The 15,413-nt window shown below is 36.9% G+C and overlaps 1 protein-coding gene across 1 annotated transcript; it reads right to left on the bottom strand.

Moving 5' to 3' along the window:
* Positions 1–345: 345 nt before the first annotated feature.
* On the bottom strand, positions 346–15,388 carry ATAD5 (ATPase family AAA domain containing 5). Its single transcript, XM_088176416.1, has 23 exons — positions 15,279–15,388; positions 12,629–14,406; positions 12,197–12,284; positions 11,358–11,522; positions 11,037–11,175; positions 10,472–10,556; positions 9,827–10,008; positions 9,236–9,393; positions 8,809–8,962; positions 8,289–8,582; positions 8,020–8,116; positions 7,416–7,498; positions 7,180–7,325; positions 6,891–7,041; positions 6,270–6,434; positions 5,958–6,073; positions 5,782–5,875; positions 5,492–5,556; positions 4,399–4,579; positions 3,526–3,716; positions 2,412–3,235; positions 1,913–2,077; positions 346–1,721 (listed from the first exon to the last, which is right to left on the bottom strand). Exons 1-23 carry the CDS (start codon positions 15,348–15,350, stop codon positions 1,643–1,645), a joined length of 5,472 nt encoding a protein of 1,823 aa, XP_088032542.1. The 5' UTR covers positions 15,351–15,388; the 3' UTR covers positions 346–1,642.
* Positions 15,389–15,413: the final 25 nt, after the last annotated feature.

A 15,413-nucleotide genomic window follows, 5' to 3' on the forward strand; every position in this document is an offset into this window, starting at 1 on the left:
CTCAAATCATCACACGCAGATTATCTTTCATTCAGAGTAGTTTGGGGTGATTTCATGTGGTAAGTATCTGATCAAGAAGGGAAATACTTGAATTCTACCTTACCTTGTGGACACCACAGCAGATTCTGTAAACTTCTTAAAGCAGTTATTAAAACCATAGAGCTAACTTCAAAAGAAAGTAAATTGTCTCTCACTGCTTTCCAATTTGGGTCTTCAAATTACCCCTGAATTTCCTTTAATATTACTATTTAATAGGACTTGTTTCTGATTTATGTAGGTCCTCACTGTAACTTAGATTGATAGTGTCTTTATAAAGCAGTGAACAGATACACTTTTACTTTACAATTTTAAAAAATTTTAAAATGTGTATTTATTTATTTTTACAAATCATACAGGAGAAGCACAGACTGTTGATATAAAAAAAATCAAGCCACGAAGATTTTAACAGCCACCACTTGAACTTTTTGATAATTCTGGATTATGGAAAGAGTAAACTATAAAGATGATCTACAATGCAGAAGCTTAAAATAATTCACTGTTTCCATAAATATTTCTAATTCCTGAACATCTTTAAGACATGAAAAATGTAAGGTGAGACCAGAACTACCAAATGGCCTTCCTTATTTTTACAGAGGCAGTGAGGTAAAAGTGGAGCACCACTGCATGGCAGCAGTCTGACTCAGTTTGAGGAACAGGAACAGTCCAACTGCAAAGAAAAGGCAGGAAAGTACATGGTTGAACTAATTCCAATTCTAAAATCCCTTAAAAGTTATGTTTCAGGAGTTTTACCTTTCATGCAACAGAAACGTTGAGATTGTAGCAAAATCTCACAAATTTATTGTCGTATAAAACCAGATTCTATCACAAATAATCAGGCTGAAGTCTTGTCAAATACAAAAAATGAAGCTTAAGAATAGAACACAATATACAAGACTAGAAGTAGTTAAATATTCCTGTACCCAAAGTAACACTGGGATAATTGTTATTTACAAAATCTTGCCTAAATCTTTTGAGACCATGTTGAGCTACAGTAATAATTTCTCTATCTTTTAAGGAGATTAAATGCAGATCTGACAGCTGTAAACAATGAAAGGAATGTATACAAACATATATACATTGAGGCATAGTGCTTTGTAAGGATTTTGTTCCCTGTGGTCACAGTGAAGAGTTTATTTTAGTCATTTAGACTTTGGAGGACTTGCTGCATCCTCTCTGTGCCCCCTCCCACCTTGATTTATCACTTTAACTGCACATTCAGAAACAAACTTATTTGAACAAAACAGTCTCCTCAGAAAACAGTAACTTTGCTGTGGAAGTTGTGACAGTTGGTTGTTAAAAAAGGACTCCCTGCTATCTGATCCATAAATTAGAGAGAAAGAACATGAAGTCCCCACTGAATAGTCTGTGCATTTAATATTATGAATGCCCTTACTGGACAAGCACCAAACAAACCCACATTTCAGCTGTGGAGAGCAGTATAATGACAATAGATATATACATTATTTTAAATACTTATAAAAATTTAATATACAAATGGCTCTGAATATACAAGAATGTGGTAATTAAAAAATAACCAAACAAACTCTGGTGAGAATATCACCATTAGGCACAAAGTATTAAAGTATTTCTGGTGTTGGCAGTTTTAAGGGAAGTCCAAAGACAGACTATTTATCATTTGTCTGGGTATTTCAAGATGAATCCCTTCAAGATAATGCAAGAACCTATTAAAAAAAAAGTAGAAAAGATTGTTAATGAAACAAAGTTATTTCCAAATATAAGGCAACACTTTTATTATTTTGAGAGACAGATGTCCACCTTCTTTGCCCAGAATTATTTTACAAAATATTTTATTAAAATCCTTAACTACCTTCTATATTGAAATGTAGCAAGATTTAGGAAAACCCAAACTCACCTTCTTTTGGTCTTCCCTTGCTCTTTAAGCTTCTCAGACCTGCAAATACTGCGGAGAGTGGGGAGGTATTCAAGGGTACTGGCTTGCTTATTGCCCAGGTTTAAAGGACTTCTGGAAAATACAGTCTTGATGACAGCCAGCCTCTTCTGTGCCTTTTTGTGAGTGCTAAAACAGAGAATGAAGCTTTATTGTTTCTTATTCAAGAATGTGCAGTGATGATTTTATTTCTTTAGGATCAAAGCCACTGGTTTTAAACTCCATTAAATTGATGTCCAGAACTACATCCCAATGGATCAGACATCTGCAGCTTCTAATTCTGTGCTGCTTACACAGCATCACAAAGCTGCACTTGGACACAAACATGAGTTTGTTTGGCCAATGCTCTTGTCATAGTGGTATGAATGTGTACACATCAAATCTGAAACAGTCCTACACCCTGTGAAATGTTCTTCCTGACAAATAACTGCATTCTACTCCAGAAATATTAACAAAGCCTTACCTTGAATCAGCTGCCTGACTGAAGGATATGCAATTCCTCGTGTTTGAGATGGGAAGAGTAAGTCCCTTCAGCTGATCACTTTCAGGTGTTTTACTGGTACTCAAAAAGGATTCCAAGCTTTGTGAAATATTAACAGAACTTTTGGTGAAGCTGAGTGCTTCAATAGCTGCCTTTATTTCACTGCAGCTCTGGGAACTCCACCAATCAGTGTTTTCTATACTGAACTCATCACAAAGACCATTTCTGATTTTGGCATTTGTCCAGTGAAATTCTTCACTTTTAGAAAACTCCAGCGGTTCCCTGGTGTTAGTGTTTACACAGCAATCCAGGAAGGACATGTTTTCCACGAACTCAGTCAGTGAATTCAGACACTGAAAAACAACTGCACATCTTTTTCCATTTGCTGAGGTTTTAGTTTTAACTTCTTTTCGTTCTTTATGCACCAACAATTTTGATTCCTTTTTATTTATTTCAGAACACGATTTAGGACTGTCAGATGGCAAAGTTATGAATTCAGCTGAATAGTTCAGCTCAGAATCAAATAAATCACTATCATCCAATATCTCAAGCCTTTTCTGAGCCTTTGTCTTTTTAGACCTTTTTCCAGGGCTACTCTTCCCAGAGCAAGAGCTCTTAGTAGATTTGTCTTTTGAAGAACCTATAGTAGTCCTTTCAAGGATAGACTTTGAGGCTTCAGGCTGAACTTGCACTGGTAAAGGAAGAATAAGTTCAAGATTACTATATACAAAATCCACATGCTTCATCTGGAATTCTGTGAGAAGCTGCATCAATTTATTCCATTCCTCCATGGTTGTGATTTTGTGCTGTAAAATAATAACAATTAAATCTTTATCAATATATTAAAATACATTTTTTAAAATAAAAAAGTTATTACAGAAAATCTCACACTCCTGGCTTTGTGCTTATGAGGTGAGGGACTGTTTTGCTTGCAGGAGACCACCCCAGTTCAGATTGTATTTAGTAAGCATGGAATTCTATAATTTCAACAAACTTTTTCAGAGATTTGCTTCTAAGATGATGCTATTGCTAGTAATGGTTACACTCCATTGTCTGGCAATCATTCAAAGTACTATCAAGTCAAATACAAAATTACCTTAAGAAATGTAAACAAATCTTCTGAAGGCAACAGGATGTTCTTAAGGCCAAGCAATGTCTCTATACAGCCTGTATCACATTTTGGAAAGTCCTGAAGATGTGCATGCTCATCTTGAGAAAAATCCACCATGGAATCGTTAGACTTTGCATGATGAATGACATTATCTGCCTTCCTTGTCTCTTCTGCTCCTGCACAGAGATAACAGGCTTTACTTGAAAGGGAACAACTGCATCATGAAATTCATTTTCCACCTTTTTGCCTCAATTCCTGGATGCTCTAACTGTCACCCCTTGCTGTGGTGCTGGAGAACAGAGCAGCTGAAATGAGACATCCTCATGCCCACATCACTGCTGTCAGTGTTACCAACCTGCTCTCCTGCTTCCCAAGTAACCCTTGAAGGAGGCTGGGCCTCAGATGTCTCCCTGTCACTCCCTCACACCCCTAAACTCTTCCTGAATCCTTTGGGATCAAGTTCCTACCCTTGCCTGCTTGCCAGCTGTCCCATTTTTACCCCTTTTTCAGCTCTGCTTCTTCTAGGTGAATTGCCTACAACCCAGCTACATGGATAAAGAACTGCAAACTCGGAGGAAAATTACTACTGGTTCCCTTCTTTGTCCAGTTTTGCTACTCAGAACATGAAAGGGAGAGTGTAAGTACCATCATGACAGAAAATAAAACCCTCAATATTTAGTTCCTTATGCATTAATACAAAGCTTTGAAGTAGCTAAAAATATTAGAAGCCCCCACCGCCCAATATTTAGGAGTCTTACAAGAAGTTACCATTTATTTCATACATGTCTAAGGATTCTTCAATTTAGTCAAATTCATATTTAGATGGATTTCTTTAGAGATTGAATTAAATCAACATACCATGAGGTGCCAAACACTTCTCTTTCAAACATCCACCTCCACTTCTAACCCAGAACTGTAAGTACAGAACACTTTGTCTGATATCACAGTTATTTGTGGTCAGGAGAGCAGCCAAGTCTTTCACATCTGTCCGTAGGTTCTCAGCCAGGCACAGAGCTTGGAGGTAGCTCACAGAGTTTATCTAAACAAGAGTTAAAACAAGAGTTAAACACAGGCCACTGAAACTACTCCTGCCAATCACACTGCAGGAAGTCACACAAGACCATATTATTCTATTTATGCTTGCAATACATTTTGCCTTTTAATACAGAAGATTAATTTATTAAATTAGACTACTGTTAGATTAAAACCTGTAAAGAAAAGCAAACAATCCAATTTCTGTAGCCTATGTCAGAGAATTAAGTTCAGCTGATTAAAAACAAACACACAAACATATTCTGCTCATGGTCCTGAGGCTACCTACACCTGGTTTCTCATCACCAGTGATCAGCTTTTACTGAACTGTATTCATTTTTAAGGTTTTTCTTGCATTCTTTCTTTTAACTCTGCAATTACCTGGAAGCCCAGTGTTTTCAGTTTCACATTAAGAAATTACCCCTTCTCAATAATTAAGTCCATCTGATTTTCATTTATTTAGGTTTTTCACCTAATACACAGCTGCAAATAAAATTATTTGCAACACAGTACACTGATGTTTACATTAAAGGAATAACCCATAATATTTATAAAACTACTCCTATACTTTTTAATTAATGAACCAGTACTGGAATAACCAACCTTCAGATCAGAGCTATTAGATATTTATCTAACTATATTCTAAAAACTAAATGAAGTGATTAAGTGATGTTTTTAATGTAATTGTCATTACCACTAAATTGTTTGGAAATCTTCCATGCTAGTTAAACAGTTTCTACATGTAAAGATGAATACATCTTACACATCCTTACATAAACCCCAAAGCCACGCCTGTCTCTGATCAAACAAATATGTTACATCAGAAATATATAAACCTACTCTGACATTTAAATTTCAAACTGAAATCAGATGACAATTACTTGTTTAGATGTACTTGCATTTCCAGACACAGACTTACCAGGGAAGGGGTTTTAAAGTTGATCTCTTCAAAATAGCCATCAAACATTAAGCTGAATGTTGGATCTATGGAAAGATCAGTGAACTGTCATGACATTATGTTCAAACCTAGTTATTTTCTTAGATTAGAGCAGCCAGTACCTTTATTCAAACACTCAAATAATTGCTTTACAGTCTCCACTAATTTAATTTTGCATTTAGGAGCAGTATTCAACCATCACCATTTACAGCCTCTAAAAAAAGTGGCTCTTCTGTCTGTAAAGCTTAATTACTGTTACAAACACTACTCACCATTGGTGGTAAGAATTACAGGTCTCTTTGCAGTTGCCATGAATGTCTTTATTGCATTTAGAAATCCTGCATCTTCATCAAATATTATATCCACCTACAGAAAACATAGTACCAATGGCTTGAGCAGTAGTTACAAGATGTGAGCCCAGTCACAATACATTTCACGTGAATTTTACCTCTTCAAAAAGAATGAGAGATGTTGCACTTTTCCTGTTGAGTTCTCCTCCTTCTTCTTTGTTTATTGACTTAATTTGAGCATCTTTCTTTACTTCCAGTGAATTCTGAGTATTTCCTGCAGATGGATGAATAATTGAGCAGGAAGGAGGAATGAAACCATTTAATGCTTTCCAGGTACTGGCTTCAAAAATCCCCCATGTATCAAATGCCTTGTATCAAAGAGAATCTGTTCTTTTCTCCACCCAGCTCCACATACATGGTGTAGCATTTCTATCTCCAAAGGTAATTAATTATTAAAGAGGAATACCTACCTCCATTTTTTTCTTCAGATGTTGCTTCTCCATCAATACCTTTACATTTGGCAGAAATTTTGAAGTAGTTTGCAAGTGTTTTAAAAGGCAAGCTTCGTTTTAATCCTTTTGGTGACAGTGGTGGTTTTCTTGGAGAAATAACTTTCTTTGGAGAATACATTTTTTCTGCAAGGTATGTTTTATATTAAACTTAATCTGAAGATATAATGTCTGATATCTCTCAGACAAATTTAAAGTAAAACCCATTTTTTAATCTATGGTAAATGACAGGTTTACTGTGCTGATTTTTGCTTGTTTTCCTTTTCTCTTGTTATAGGAAAAGCTTTCTGTTCAACTTTCTATTCAAATGCTACAGCACTTGCTCCACCACTGCAGAAATAACATAATCAAGAGTCAGTATTTTAATAAAGTCATTATTTAATTTGGTCTGTAGTTGTGTTAACCAACAGACCAGTTCTTACTATTATGGCTAGCTAAGCTAAATCTGCTATCTTTTTAAAAACAACTGGTATCTAAAATTTGTTTAGGGAATTCAGTCTTTAACAACCTCCTCCCCTCCATAAAACCCACCCCATAATTCAGACCAAACAAAGAACACCAGATAAGAACCAGGACACTTACTTGGTGACTTAGCAGTGCTACAACTGTTAAAAAAGCAAGGCTTGTGTGCATTCACACCTTTTTTGTCCACTTGATGAGACTGAGTAGCTTCTTTCAGCTGGGACAGAATCTGTCTCCCACTGCGCTGGCAAGAGGCATTGACTTCAAATATCTGCAATGGTATTTAATTTACCAAAAAAAAAAAAAAAAGGAAGAAAATTAAATTGTAGATATCTTGTATTATAAATGCTTTTGTATCATTAGTTATAAATACCAAAAATGCACTGAGAAAAGAAAGAACTCCACAAACCTTAAACCCAAGCTCCTGAGCACAAGCATACACTGCAGCAGTTTTCCCCACTCCTGGTGGGCCAGTTATCAGAACTGTATTGCAAAGGGTTGTCTCTTCCTCAGTATCAGATTTACCATCTTTAAAGTCAAGGCTGCTTAAAGAATCTGTATTATTTATTAAAAAGAAAAGAAAGGATTACTGTTATTTTTTGCCAACTTTTAACAAAAGAGATGCTATATTAATTCTATCAGTACCTTCTTGCTCTTTGTCCTCCTTTTCTCTTTTCTGATTTCGTTTTTCTTCCAAATCAGCTCTCTTTTTCCATTCTTGTAACCAACTACAAAAGGAAGGAAGGAAAAAAACAAGAATAAGAATTGCTGGTGAATTAAGTGAACCAAGATGGGGCAGAACGTAAAACAAAGGGACATCAGCCACTTGTTACCCCATAGAAACCTATCAAGTCCTTTCAGATAAAAGCAAAAAAGTGCTTAGGATTTGATTATTTGTAGAAAAGGTTTCCTTTTTCATTCTCCATTCTGTTAGCTGATTGGCATAAAAACAAGTCATTTGATGAACCACTTATTCACTCATAATTCAGTGTTGTTTTGTCAGATGGATCTTTAAATTCTGTGTAAGAGCCACACCAGTAACTTCAGCCCACACAGAAAATTTAACTGAAAGCATGATGTGTTAGGGGGACTTCAGTGCTGAATTCCTGTCAAAAGCAGACAGCACAGCAAGGATCAGGATGCTTGTAGGGAAGTACAGACAAGTACTGCCCTCTCAGTACTTGAGCATTATCAAGTAACATGAGGTTTTGAGTTATTTTAGGAATGGATCCATGTTCCAACTTCTGACCTGTGCAGCCTTTCAATTTCTTTCTTGTTCCCTACAAGTTCACTGGAATCTTGGGGCTGGTATTTTTCTGTCCAGAGCATGTCTTCTTTTTCCACACCTACAGAAAAAATATTGTCCATTTTTAAACAGTTCTTCATGCAATAGAATTGATCAAATCTAGCAGAGTATTAGGACTAGATATGATTTTTGCATCACAGTGGAAAGATGACATACATCACACAGACACTTCCTTAATGCAAAGATTAAAATGAGACAGGAAATGCAATTACCTGAAAGTGCACTTGGATCTGATAAACACCCAGTGGCCTCTGTTACACTATCTGGTTTCTGGGTCTTGTTTTTTCCCAAGTGTGTGGCTTGTCCTGTCTCTGCCTGTTTTTCTCCAGATATGGGAGGAATAAGTTTCCTGGCAACTTTTGATTTCATTTCAGTCCCTGTACCTTCAAGTTGTTTTCTTCTTTTTGATTTACGGTCTTCTGTTTCTTTCCTTTTCCTCTTTGTTTCCTTCCAGTTGTCAGGAGGTTTCTCAATTACATCAAGATTTGCAGTGCCATCTCTGCTTTCTAGGAAAAAAAAAAAGTGCATTCATTTAAAATTTCAGGCTATGTCCATTACTACTGTACATTTGCTTAAGCCACATTTGAAGAATTTGGTAAAAATAACCTAAATGTGAGGATCAATTTATTTCCAACAACAGTATTCCTTCAGTAATGAATTTTTAATAATTCCCAGTTGTTTTTTAATGCCAGAGAGAGCGAGGGTGGTTTTCTCCCAACATAGATCCCTAACCTTGTGAACTGTTTTCCAATGCCAACCGTTCTGTTTGCTTTTTCAGGAACCTGGAGTAGTATTTTCTCACTGGAAACTGAGAATTAGAAGCCACGATCTCATCTAGTAAATCCTTCTTGAATGCATCACGAAAAGCTGGTCGGTGGCCTGAAAGCTGGAATACACACACACAGAATTACTCAAAAACTTTACACAGAATGCTTTGCATAATTTAAACTGGTAGTATCTTCTTAAATTCAGAGATTAACAGAAACTGTTCAGAACTGATGAGAAGTGTCTAATGGTAAGATGCAAAATGGGTAACTCACACTCAGAGAAATTAAAAAAAACCCCAAATTATGGGATTGAAACAAATTCAAACAAGAAGATTTATTAAAAACACAACTCCAAACAAATATAAAAACAATTTGAATTTTAAACTACTAACCGCAGGTGCAAAACAATTTTCAGTTTGTTTTGAATTCACTGTGGAAAATTCACCAAGTGAGAGAGTGATTTTTGTGATGTTGGTGACTTCAGTAGTCAGTTCCCTCAGCTTAGTTAACAGAGGACATGATGGTGATTGCAATTTCCACATTGGAGAACCTACAAAAGAACCCCCACAGAAACAAAAGAGTTAATTTCTATTCTGGGGAAAAGAAATGGGGTGGTCTTGTCTCTTTTGTGAAGTCTTTTGCTTTGTCAGAGGGAAATGGTTTCTGCCCATATCAGTCCAACACAATCTTTATTTTCCAAATGGGAACTTAACAGACCAACTTTTTTGACTAAATATTACGAATTTTTCATCTTTACCCATGCATGTATAGACTACTTTAGCATCAATTTAATTTATAAATTTTGTATGCAAAAACATCTCACTGGAAGCTTCTAAATTTTGTTCTCTTACTGAGATACAAAACAAGAGGAAACTCCCACCTATTCCAATCCTAAGCTGTTCAAATTTTATCTTTTCTGCACAAATTCCTCAGAAATTATTATGTACGTTTAAACAACACTCAAAAGCTTAACAAAAGCTTACAATCATCCTTCTGCTGCACATGGACTACAGTCTTAAAACAGGAACTTGCAAGAGAGTATGCTTCCATTGCTGCTGCCTTCTTTGCAATCTGCCTTTTCAGTGATTCTGGCAATCCACTCATCAGGAATTCACGTTTTGCTCTGAATGGATCATCATCTTGAGAATTTTCAGATGCATCTTGGCTTTAATGAAAACAGAAAAGAAAAAGAAAGAAAAAAAATATAGAATTAGTAGAACTTCCAGCTGTGCAAGGCTGAATTTAATCACATTCTCTTCCAAATGAGTTAAAAATAGTTTGTGAAAATTGCTAAAATTAATTTTAACATAGTTAGTTTGAAATTAACTCTGTGTTAAAAATTTTAGTCTAAAAAAATTGTCTTTGGTTTTGTATTTTTATATGCAACTTGGGATTTCTTTTTAATCAGTCATCAACTACATTTCCAGACATCTAATATGGTTCTAAAATGGTTGAGGAACTCTACAAGACACTACTAAAATTTTGCAAGCAGATTAAAATATTAATCAGTATAAAAGTCACGACTATTTATAGCACATTTCAGTAAGTGTATTTAAATCTGTAAAATGAGAGAATGTTAAAGTAACCTTGAAACGTATTTTGATTTTTATGCACTCTTGACAACTGACCTGCTTTCATCAAAGATCACAATTGGTTCACCTGCAGAGTTTTGAGCATTTGTGCCTAGGCAGGAAGGTGGACATCTCAGTTTCCCTTTAAAAAGGCAAAAAACCCCATTATTAGATAGCACTGATAAAAGACTCTAACCTTGCTTCTGTGTTTACTACCTGTATGTTCCATTTAACATCATCAAGGAATCTCCTTTTCTTAAGGCAAAGTTGAGTATTTTAACAAAATTCATTATAGCTTTATTTCTAATTATTTCCTCAGTGTAGATGTTATTTTCTAACATTAGGGAAAAAAAGGAGACACAACAGAACATGGTATATGATTGACGATTTTTCAAATAACGTTTTCCCCAAATGAAGAAAAAGGAAAACAACACATGTAAATTACCTCTGCACTATTAATTAGTATAAAAATGGAAGGTATATATTGGAATATTATACAAGATAAATCAGAGGAAAAGATTAATATACTGCTAAGGCAGCTTTATGAAATAAATTTACAACAGTCAATAATATAAAATGTTTCTGTAATAAAAAATAAACACATTCAGTAAAACCCAATTACCATTGGAGTTCTTTGTAACCTTCAAGTTTTTAGACTTCTTCCCCAAAACATCATTTAGGCTTCGAAGCTTCTTTTCCTTCACACTCTGCTCTGTAGTAGTGACACTATCCATGCTTGAACCTACAATTATTACTGATTCCTAGAGGGAAAGCAAATCAAGTAAGAAAGGAAAACCAACTCTTCCTCCTTTATTAACAATACATTGCAGATATCTACCTTTGCTTGCAAACGTTTCTTCTAAAGAATCAAACAGGAATCATTTGTGTTTCTTATATCAATCAGAAATATATAAAAATATTCCCACCCAAAGTACAGCCTTACTTCACTTTCTTTTAATTTCTTCTTCTCAGCAAGAACTCGCTGTCGAGACGAGCGCCTCACAGGAGCTGCTGAGTCTTCATTCACTTTTGATCTGGTCTGCTGTATAGCCTTGGCTTTTTCAACCAGCTGCTTTGCTTTGGATATATTTTTAGAAGTGGAGTGTATCTGTTAACAAAAAACAAAGAAACCGAAATAGCAATTAATAGCACTCACTTCACTAAGTACTTTGCATATAATTTTTCACTTTCATTGAAGTATGTGATTGTTACAAAATTTCATTGGTACCAAAAAGAAAATGAAATAATTGAAAGGACAAGCAAACCAAGATGATACCAACAATTTTCAAAAGAGAGTGAGAGCCCTGCAAGGAGATCCCCAATTTTTTCATGGAACAAAGAAAATATGGGCAGTGATATTCTTAAGCCTGAGCTGTGCCCAAACACTATCACAAATCACTGGATCATTTAGGTTGGAAAAAACCTCTGAGATCATCAAGTCCAACCTCTGGCCAATCACCACCGTGTGAAATAAACTATGGCACTAAGTACCACATCCAGTTTCTATATCCCATCCTGAGAACCTGCAGCACAGGAACATGCTATTTTATGGGATTTTTCTACTATGAAAGATGGATTTTTACTAATAAAACATGTTTTAAGATCTAAGATACAAGAAACTCCCTCAAATTTCATCATAAATCAGACTATAGTCCCTTTCCATAGGGCAGCTCAGAAGTGTCATATTGTATTATACTAGGTTATTACACAATACTGATAATACCACAGTTATACCCATATAGGAAATGACAAAATACTGACACTAATTGTTACATAAATTACCTTTATGTTTCCGGAGTGAGACTCTTCATTTTTCATTGCTTCAGCTTTATTTGATTTTGTAGCTGCTTTGATACGTGTAAACCTCATTCTAATTAGGGAAAGAAGTATTAGGAAATTATTAATGGTTAATAAAGGGAAATGTTACTCTCAATCTCATTTTCAAAAGCCTTTAAAAATACAGTGCTGTAAACAGAAGCAACTCCCCAACTGGTGGCTGAGGTTTTTTTGTTGTTTGGTTGGGGGCTTTTTTGATGTCTTTGGTACAAACACATTAATAATTTATAGTCAGCTTTGGTTCCTTTCTATTTTTACCCACCATGATCAGTTTCCATGCATCTCTGGTATACAATCCATTTATAATTAGGTCTTATTTTCAAAATACTTGCATACAATTAATGTGCAAAAAGGTAGAATATACTTTGAAAGGTTTACCTTATTGGGCTGCTTCCATCAAAGGGCACAGTAATCACCTCAGCTCGGTACATGCTGCTTTTCTTGCAGGATTGTCTGGGTGCTTTTGGGGTGGAAGTCTCTAATGGGCAGGAGCTTAATTCATCTGCAGAACAGCCACTTCTAGCCCTGGGCTTTTTAGGAGTAACATTTGTTGATGTTTTGGTTTTCTGCTGCCTTGAGCTCCTCCTTAACTCACTCACTTCTGGACTTGATGAAATGATTACATTTACAGTGTTTTCCACAGAAACAACACTAGCACCTGAATCCTCTTCTCCAGAATAATTGCTGGTGTTTGAGACATCAATTTCCTTAGTTTCTGAAGCCTTCTTTCTTCTGTTTTCTTTTTTCTGAACCTTCTTAGATCTTCTGGGTTTAGTTCTATTGCTTTTAGGTTTGGAATGTGTGTATTTGTCTACATTATTTTCTGGTATCCCGCTTTCTAATTCTTTATTAGAAGGAACGACATCTTCAGATCCTTCTTCTTCTTTTGAAGACTTTGCAGCAGCTTGCTTTTGTTTTCCAGGTGCCTTTTTAACTCCACCTTTTGTTACATCTGCTGTTGGTTGTCTAAAAGCTTTCATAAATTGATGCTTTTCTTCCGGAGTACATTTTGGCCTCAGAGAATCCAACCCTGCAGTCTCCAGAACAGCCAGCTCCAATTCTTCTTCCTCAATAACGACATTGGACTTTCTTTTCTGAGTCACCTGTTCCATTTGCTCACTGTCCAAGAGGGCTGGGCTGCTTTCTTTTTCCCTTGCACGTCCCTTCTGCTTCAAAAAAATGGAAGCTATTTTCCTAGAGCTTTTCTGCTCCTTATGTGAGGGAGGTAATTTGGGGGGAATGGAATGAACTTGTGCAAGGACAGTCACTGTTCTGAGTGGCAGCTGTTGGGATTCCTCACACTTTTCTGGATCACTAATACTATCACTTTTGTCCATTTCATTTGCTGTACCAGAAGTGTCCATTGCTGATTTTGTGTCTTCTTCAACATTATTTTCTCCCTGACTTCTCAAGAAGTCTTCAAATGACACTGTTATTATACAATTATTTACCTGGGATGTCCCATCATCCATATGAACTTCAAAACTGGAATCACCAATAGCAGCATCACACTCTGCTACTGTATGTGTCTTCTCTTCAGTTTCGTTTGTACACATTTCATTCATCTGGTTTTCCAATGAAAAGTTTTCAGACAAATCAATATTTACTTTGTGCTTCCTTTCCCTTGATTTTCTTATCCTATTTTTTGATCCATTTGCTTCACAGCCAGAGCTTTTTGTATTTTTTTTGGAGGGGACAACATTTGGGAAGTTCTCTCTTTGATCATCTTCTGCTAATTCTCTTGCACATTTTTTGTCTACTAGAGTACAAGAAGCAATAGAGTCATTACTATCTTGTTGCAGTCCTGTAGCTACTCTGCTGTCATCACTGCTAATTTCAATTTCAAGGTCATACTCAGATTCTTTCCTTTCTTTTGGCATATTATTTAAATTTACTTTTTTCCCTTTTCTCTTCCGCTTTAAGGATGGCTTGAAAGATGATTTACACTCTTTGTCATCAGCATCCAACAGTGTTTTATTTTCTCCAGCTCCTACTGGGAATGCAGCATTCTCAGTTGCAGATGTCTTTTTAAAATAATCCAAGATATTGTTGGATTTCGGTGATGACAATGCTTTATCCACTGGTTTTGCTAATGGTGAAAAATACCTCGTGATTGTTTTTACAGAAGCATCTTCCTCTCGTCGCTTCTTGCATGGCTGTAAAAGGTACAACATGAATCTTAGTTTTTAAAACATAAGATGACTTACATAGAACTTTTTCAGAAGACAAAAATTCATGCTAATGTGCTCAGACTGTGCACGCATAACTATATCTCCGTGTTTTCAAAGGCCATCTAAGCTTGAAATAAAGATCCTGCTGTTTCAGATTAATAAAAATCCTGTTCTGAAACCTTGAGATGGTCAAAACTGAAAGGGACCACAAGGTCTTCAGATCAGCTCTGCAGAGATTTCACAATACTGTAAGTCTGAAAATCTACATCAATTCACATGATCGACCTTGAGGTGCTCCCCAGAGTGTCTGTTGAGCATTTAGGAGGGAATTCCAACATCACTTTAAAAAGTCTGATCCTACCGTAAAGATCTGACTTATGTTAAGAAGACACTGCACATTTAAGAGTATTTAAAAAAGTGAACACAAGAGAATTCTTATCTCGTATAACGATTCAAACCAAAAAAGAGCATTTACTTCTACAGCTCCAAGAGAGCTCATAAAGACTTTTACAACTCCTAGTTTACCAGAAAATGAACTCATCTGAAACCACACCCTCTGAAGCAGAAAGCGGCTCTTCCCAAAGCCCCTCGAATGCGTTTAATGACAGCCCGGGCCGCGGGGCTGCGCCGACCGTCAGCAGCGCCGGGGAGCCCGGGCCGGGGACAGGCGGCCCCTCACACCTCCCCGGGTACAGCGGACGGGCCGTGCCAGGGCAGAACGCCAAAGGGGCGATCGCTAAAGGGGGCGATCGCCAAAGGGGGCGACCGCCAAAGGGGGCGACCGCCAAAGGGGCGCACCCCGCCAGCCGCACGCCCTCTCTCCGCCCTCACAGTGCAACCCTGGCCCGCGTCCCCACCTGAACGTCGCCGTCATCCCCGGGGAGGAGGGGAGAGCCGGCCGCCGCGGCCACGGCGACCCTGCCCACCATGCCCCGGCTGCTGCGGGCGCGGAGCCCTCGCGGATCACTCGGGGCGGGGGGAGCGCGGAGCCC

Source organism: Sturnus vulgaris, chromosome 20 (genome assembly GCF_052056855.1).
Source record: "Sturnus vulgaris isolate bStuVul1 chromosome 20, bStuVul1.hap1, whole genome shotgun sequence".
NCBI lineage: Eukaryota > Metazoa > Chordata > Aves > Passeriformes > Sturnidae > Sturnus > Sturnus vulgaris.

Bases quoted from the DNA above. Each gene is read 5' to 3' on its own strand.
- ATAD5 (XM_088176416.1), bottom strand. From the start codon at position 15,350: ATGGTGGGCAGGGTCGCCGTGGCCGCGGCGGCCGGCTCTCCCCTCCTC. The intron at 8,583-8,808 runs GTTAGGGATCTA...TTTTTTTCCTAG, and splicing joins ATTGGAAAACAGTTCACAAG to AAAGCAGAGATGGCACTGCA. The intron at 5,557-5,781 runs GTGAGTAGTGTT...ATCTTTCCATAG, and splicing joins TGTAATTCTTACCACCAATG to ATCCAACATTCAGCTTAATG.